Source organism: Hemibagrus wyckioides, linkage group LG20, assembly GCF_019097595.1.
Source record: "Hemibagrus wyckioides isolate EC202008001 linkage group LG20, SWU_Hwy_1.0, whole genome shotgun sequence".
In the NCBI taxonomy this organism is placed as follows: domain Eukaryota; kingdom Metazoa; phylum Chordata; class Actinopteri; order Siluriformes; family Bagridae; genus Hemibagrus; species Hemibagrus wyckioides.
This window is the reverse complement of record NC_080729.1, coordinates 16,388,934-16,396,433: the sequence shown is the minus strand read 5'-3', so window position 1 is coordinate 16,396,433 and position 7,500 is coordinate 16,388,934. Positions and strand designations below refer to the sequence as shown.

Here is a 7,500-nt window from a genome sequence, read left to right as displayed (position 1 = left end):
AATAGAAATGTTAAAAATGGCCTAGTGACGAAAACAGCGGCAGACTTCGGCTCCTCCCCGTCTTTCAGCGCGTTCTTCAATCCGACTGAAGAAACCGCGGCGTCGCAGAGCGAGGATCAGAGGACAAGTGTGTGTGTGTGTGTGTGTGTGTGTGTGTGTGTGCACGCGCGTGTGATCAGGAAGACTCGTATTTGGCTTGTTCAGTACTCAAATGTTATAAAACACATCTATGCAATACAGTGGAATGCTGCAATAAGTTTACCATCCTACCCTGTTAGTCAAACCTTTATTTTATTTTATTTATTTATATTTTTTACGATTATACCCTCATTGGGGGCGGAGTCCCCCTTAAATGAAAATCCTAGACTCGCCCCTGATTGTGCCCATGTACACAGATTTAAAATGCTGTCTGGCTCCTGTTCGATTTTATTTAGCGTGTTGGATGCATGTTGGTTTTATTTAGCGTGTTGGATGCATGTTGGTTTTATTTAGCGTGTTGGATGCATGTTGGTTTTATTTAGCGTGTTGGATGCATGTTGGTTTTATTTAGCGTGTTGGATGCATGTTGGTTTTATTTAGCGTGTTGGATGCATGTTGGTTTTATTTAGCGTGTTGGATGCATGTTGGTTTTATTTAGCGTGTTGGATGCATGTTGGTTTTATTTAGCGTGTTGGATGCATGTTGGTTTTATTTAGCGTGTTGGATGCATGTTGGTTTTATTTACAAAATTGTTTTTCTTCAGGGATTTTTTTAAGGTGACAATTATTTATTTTATAAAAAGTGATTTAAGTTAAGTCTGCAGTTTGCACTTTACAAACCCCTCATATTTTGTTGTATTACTTTATTTTACTAGAATAATTAGGATTTGTAAAGACTGGTGAAAGTTTGCATTTTATAAATCACCAAAAAAGGTTTTTATGTTGTATTGATTATTGTTTTTCTAAAATAACAAAAAAAAACTGGTTAGCGAAAGTAATTTTGCACTTTAGCAGTTCATATTAGGGATGCAACAATACAGTTAACCCACGGTTCAATACGTACCGTGGTTTTTAACCACGGTTTTCGGTTCGGATGGCTTGGCAAATTAAAGTCCCCCCCCCATTATTCTTTGCTTAGGTGACAGGAACAGTAAGTATTTTAAGAAGAAAAAAAATGGTTTTAGTTGCACTCCTTTCCCCCAATCCGCTCTGTAATGAACAGTAAGGGTGAGAGAACTCTCTGTTGCCCGCGTTGACTGTTTTTTTGTTTAGCATTTTTGTTTCATCGCCATCAGTCAACAACAAATCTGAAATGTTCCCACACCACAGATTTGAAAGACGGAGCTACGTCCTCATATTTGTCTCACTTCACCGCTCTCCAGGGTTAGAGTGAAATCTGACACCAGCATTGCAAGCATGGTTACCGCCCCTAACTTTAGTGCTCACTGATTGGATATTTACTCAAGGGGAGGCGTGTCTGTCTCAGCGCACAGACATACAGTACAGGCAAACACAAACAGGCGGTTCAGAGAGTAATAAAACGCATGGTTATTATTGTTTTATGGAAAAACCGAAAAACCGCAGTTCACATATGCGTATTGAACCCTGGAGGTCGTACCGAACGGTTCAATATTATATTGAGTATTGTGGCATCCCTAGTTCATATGTTTGGTTATATTGTTTTTGCTCAAATTAAAAAAATCTACTCTATAGTCTCTAGTGTTTTATTAAATTTTTTTAAAGAAAAATAATCGTTTTAAAATCGAAAATCAAATTTTGTTTTTAAAAAATCGGAGATTCAATTTTTTGGCCATATCGCCCAGCTCTACATATGACTGCCACCTCTGTCGCCTTTCCTCTGAACACATTACATATTTCTCTTAGCCTTTAATAATACACCTAACTAGCTCACTATACTGTAACATATTTACTTAAGCCATCATTTTTAAGCCTGGTCACTCAGGTCTCCAGGCAAAACCCTGGAGCTTTTAATTACTCAGTTAAAGCTAATGATTTTCTCTTTTATCCAGACACGATGATGATGATAACCAGCTAAAGCAAAAATCTGATGGTTGTTTTGGTGAGAATCTGAGTGTGATCGCTGTGTCTGAACAAACCAGGGGATCATCCAGGGGACAGAAAAAAAATACTGATTTATATGTTTAAACTAAAACATCAAAACCCCAAGACACAACACAAGCAGGCAGTGTGTCCTCACCTGTATTTTTCCAAAGACACCTCGTTCCCATCTATGTCTTTAGCGGAGAACTCGTAAATACTCTTGGCACTTTTCCAGTCATTGGCTTGAGCACACTGCAATAAACAAGGGAAAGGCAATCAGTGTTAAAGAGCAGGAAAGTCAAATGCTGAGTGAAAGAGCACACTACACTCTCAAAGAAGATCACGTGAAGAATGAAGGAGAAAATCTGCAGTGTTTGTAGTTCATCCACACACTAAGTGCACAAGGTGGTGTCTGAAGATTTAATGCAAAGGAAGAATATTTACATAATCTTTTGCATGAGACTGAGTGCACAAAGAGCGCAGTTTAAAGCTGATTATTGAGTGTTATGAGCCATTTTGGGATCTACAGATGCAATAAAATAGATCTATTTTAAATCTCACTATCTGGCGAATCATCTTAGGACTACATATAGAGATGAAATGATGGGTGTTTAGCTAGAGTTTCTCAGTAATTTTAACTCGAACATATGGGAGGCAGACGAACGTACAATGGTTTATAACACACATCATTGTGATATGTTAAATGGATAAAAGGCATTTATTAACAAATACAATTTTTAATCATCTTTCAATCCACCTCCTGTGGTACAAGAGAAATAAAACACTTGTTTGGAAAATGCAAACAGTATCTCAGCTTCATATCAGGCTTTGTATCACAACCAATGAGCTTTGACCGGCCATGACCCTGTCGCCGGTTCACCACTGCTCCTTCCTTGGACCAAATTTGATAGATACTGACCACTGCAGACCGGGAACACCCCACAAGAGCTGCCGTTTTGGAGATGCTCTGATCCAGTCGTCTATCCGCCACCACAATTTGGCCCTTCGTCAAACTCGCTCAAATCCTTACGCTTATCCATTTTTCCTGCTTCTAACACATCAACATTGAGGACAAAATGTTGACTTGTTGACAAAATGTTGGCTCTGTATCACAACCCATCCACCATCAGAGATTATTTTCCTCTTCCAACATGCCACATGTGTTTTATTCCTTACGAATCACGGAGCCAAAGGTCTTTAATGTGATAAGCTGATGATGATGACACATGCAGGTGTGGTTAATAATAATAATCCCTCTGCTACATGGTAGATTTCCACCCTAACCACTACTTACACACACACACCCCTGACTAACCACATCACAGGTGTTAGAGAGGTCATACGATCCTGTGTCATGTATCCACAAACATAACACACATCCATGACACACAGATCAGTGAACCAGATCAGAACCAGAACTCGGTATCAGACCAGAGAGTGTCTGAGCATGACCAGGCGAGCTTTAGTTTCAAAAGAAGATTATTAGATTAGTCCTTAAAGTCAGATTAGTGACTTATAACACAGCTTTAAAGGAGAAATAAAACTATTCAGAATAACATCAGCTGAACGCGTCACTGCCCTTCTACAGTCACGTGCCATCAGCAAACTGAAAAGGTATCACGTTAATTTCTATCAGGTTATTCTCACTTTAATGGCTAGGAATATAAATAGCTTAGATATACATCATTAATCCAATTCATAAAAAGATTATTTTCAGTCAAGCCATTTTCGGCTACACCCGTTTCTATCATGTCACCAATACAACCTCATCACGTGCTACAATCCAACGTTAGCTAATCTATAATGCTAAACTAACAGGCTAACACGGGTTAATAATCCACTCTGATGCGACAGCAGAAAAATCAAGCAGCCATTTTATAATCCGCGAAATGTTATAAGCACAGAGCAAACGCTAGGATGGAGTTTAATGTAGATACAGCGTGCTTGTGCTGACAGGGCAGAATTAAACCCAGCTAGCCGCTAATGCTCCAGCGGAGCAGATTAAAAGGCACAAAAAAACTGCGCACACATTGACCTTTCACACAAATATTACACAAACGATTCTTAGACTCTTAGATTACACGCGTAAAGTCTAAAATGAACAATAAAAGCGGTACATATAGAAAGTGCAGGTGGATGTCTTACCATGGCTCTGCCCAAGCCTCTGCCTCCGAGCGCAACAAACACCAGCGCTCTGTGAAACAACCACATTCTGTCAAGTCACACCGAGGCCACGCCCACGGCACGAAAACCACGCCCACGTCGATGTCAACGCCCACTATCACGTCCATAACCTGTTACAACGACCTTTTTAGTTGTTGCTGATAGTATTTATATTCATACGACAAATAATATTTTATTTTTACTACGTAACAGCGCATAATATTATATTTATATACGTCATATGTACTACATACTAATACGACTAATAATATTTTTATTACAGCTACTATTTATTTATATCCCTAATGACTTATTTATACTGCGACTTTGTGTGGGTGCTGTCTCTCTAAAACAGTACTCTTAAACACGATATTGCCAAAAGTTTTGGGACACCCCTCCAAATCATTGAATTCAGGTGTTGTTTTTCAGGCCCCTTAGTTCCAGTAAAAAGGAACTCTTAATGCTTCAGCGTACCAAGATATTTTTGGACAATTTCATGCTCCCAACATTGTGGGAACAGTTTGGCGATGACCCCTTCCTGTTCCAACATGACTGCACACCAGTGCACAAAGCAAGGTCCATAAAGACATGGATGAGCGAGTTTAGTGTGAAGGAACTTCACAGAGTCCTGACCTCACCTTAGGGATGAATTAGAGCGGAGACTGTGAGCCAGGCCTTCTCGTCTAACATTAGTCCCTGACCTCACAAATGCGCTTCTAGAGGAATGGTCAAAAATTCCCATAAACACACTCCTAAACATTTTGGAAAGCCTTCCCAGAAGAGTTGGAGCTGTTATAGCTGTGAAGCGTGGGCCAACTCTATATTAAATTCATGTGCATGTTAAGGCAAACGTCCTAATTTTGGCCTGGCTCGCGCTCTCTGCTCTAATTCATCCCAAAGGTGTTCTGTCGGGTTGAAGTCAGGACTCTGTGCAGGCCAGTCAAGTTCCTCCACACCAAACTCACTCATCCATGTCTTTATGGACCTTGCTTTGTGCACTGGTGTGCAGTCATGTTGGAAAAGGAAGGGGTCATCCCCAAACTGTTCCCACAAAGTTGGGAGCATGAAATTGTCCAAAATGTCTTGGTATGCTGAAGCATTAAGAGTTCCTTTCAGTGGAACTAAGGGGCCCAAGTCCAACCCCTAAATTCAATGATTTGGAGGGGTGTCCCAAAACTTTTGGAAATGCAGTGTAGCTAGAAGTTACACAGTGGGCAGCTTGTCAGAAAGGAGTTGTTGTTGAAATAGTGAACTATAGTTTGTTGAAGAATATGTATGTTATAATAACAAAATTATAGCTGTGTACACGTTAGCATTAATCCTAAAACATGTCTGAAATGAATGAAATAGTCTCGGTTAGTAATCTTATATTATTTCACACGCTCAAATGCTCGGTAAATTTTCCCCTTTACGAAGTGAGGTAGTTTTGAGTGTGAAATTCAATTATTTAATAAAAATCTGACATTTGGCAATAATTTGTTGTAACACAAAACATATAAGCTGAACATTAGCATGCTGTAGATACATTCTCGTACAAAAAAATTAACTATTTCAATGTGTTTTTTTTGTATATTGGTTAAAATAATTCGTAACAACATGCAGGCAATTAGTTAGACACCACTTTTGGGGTCTTGACGTCGTGACGTCACGTGCTGGAAGTGATTTCCGATAGTGTGTGTGTGTTTCGTTTGAAATGGTTGGTAGTTATCTACCACTGTAAAACACACCCATATTAAACCTTTAAAAGACTCGTGATCAGATTTAATTATTTTAAAAGCAGCATGGATGATGAAGAGGAGACTTACCGGCTATGGAAAATCCGGAAAACGATAATGCAGGTTTGAGTCTTTGCTCTTGTTAGCATGCAGGGATGTTTACACATTAGCACATGGTGTCCAGGTTTTTATAGACAAAGAGCTGATTTAGTGACACACACATCACAGACACATCAAAACACGGGAATACACGAACTTTATTATTAGTAAAGAGCGAGGAATAACAAAAGACAGAAGAACAACAGATCGCAGAAACACACTAGAGTCTAATATGGGGTGGGCGGGGCCTGAGATCACGTGACTAAACCGATTAAACAAACGCTATTCCACAGAGTTCGCGCTTCTGAATGAAATTGATGCGACTTTTTATAGTACGAGTCAACATACTGTAACTCTATACAGAAAACTCCGTCCTATACACGTTAAAATGCTTATACTGTAGTATTTGTGACGTCACTGCCGTAGTTTCCTTCTTCCTGGGAGTTGTTGGGGTTCTGACGTCACCGGGTGCACGTGCAGTGTATGTTAGTGTTTAATAGCAGAACATATGACTTGATCACAAGAGTCAGGTTTCACTGTTTTACTCTTACAAGCTTCTTTTGGTCACTCACCATGTTGCAGTGATGTCATATTAGTGAGAAATCTACTAGTCGCTCAACTCAAAATCCCAGAATGCAGTGCTGCTTTACAGGACAGCAGATGTACAGAGGGTTGGTTTTAGATCTACAGGAGGATGAGGGTGAAGACGTTGACGCCCGTATTAGCGTGAAAGCCGAAGTTAGGGATAGAAGGTGGACAGACTAAAAGATTCAAGTGCTGCTGCATCGCTTTCTTTAGGCAGAGATGAAACCATCCATAGCATCACTGTTGGTCAGAGGGTGGTCAAGCAGCACTCTGGGTCATGTAGGAAACCGTTAACCAGAGTGAAAACAGACCAGAAAATTTTAGATGCCATTGAAGATCACATGTTCATTATAAAGATGCGGATTTTTTTTTGTCCCCATTAATTCCATGCAGCTCTGCCATGATCGGGGATACTTGGTGACGCAGGATGAGTTGGATCAGACGCTGGACGAGTTCAAAAGTCAGTTCGGGGACAAGCCAAGCGAGGGCCGTCCTCGAAGGACAGATCTCACGGTGCTCGTGGCTCACAACGACGATCCCACTGACCAGATGTTTGTCTTCTTCCCAGGTTTGTAAGGTGTACATGAGGCTTACACCAACCAGGCATAACATTATGACCACCCGCCCAATATTGAGTTGGTCCAACTTTTGCTGCTAAAACAGCCCTGACCCATCATGCACTGTGCTTCTTCCTTCCTTCACATTTTTTTCCTGCTTCTAACACATCAACTTTGAGGACAAAATGTTCACTTGCTGCCTAATATATCCCACCCACTAACAGGTGCCATGATGATCTCATCAGTGTTATTCACGTCACCTGTCAATGGTCATAATGTTATGCCTGATCGGTGTAGAGCATACACAGCAGGATCTGTACTTTAACTCTTATTCCTCTTAAA

The 7,500-nt window shown here is 40.3% G+C and overlaps 2 protein-coding genes across 2 annotated transcripts in view; one reads left to right on the top strand and one right to left on the bottom strand.

The window, feature by feature from the left end:
- Positions 1-4,323, bottom strand: part of gpx4b (glutathione peroxidase 4b) — a 7,160-nt gene extending 2,837 nt beyond the window's left edge. The window contains exons 1-2 of the mRNA XM_058419067.1: positions 4,185-4,323; positions 2,197-2,291 (exon numbers count right to left, since the gene is read on the bottom strand). Coding sequence (XP_058275050.1) covers positions 2,197-2,291; positions 4,185-4,250 — 161 coding nt within the window. The 5' untranslated portion in view covers positions 4,251-4,323. The remainder of the gene's footprint in view (positions 1-2,196; positions 2,292-4,184) is intronic.
- A 1,519-nt stretch (positions 4,324-5,842) lies between these two features.
- polr2ea (RNA polymerase II, I and III subunit E, a) overlaps positions 5,843-7,500 on the top strand; it is a 7,361-nt gene continuing 5,703 nt past the window's right edge. The window contains exons 1-2 of the mRNA XM_058418297.1: positions 5,843-6,040; positions 6,995-7,169. Coding sequence (XP_058274280.1) covers positions 5,984-6,040; positions 6,995-7,169 — 232 coding nt within the window. The 5' untranslated portion in view covers positions 5,843-5,983. The remainder of the gene's footprint in view (positions 6,041-6,994; positions 7,170-7,500) is intronic.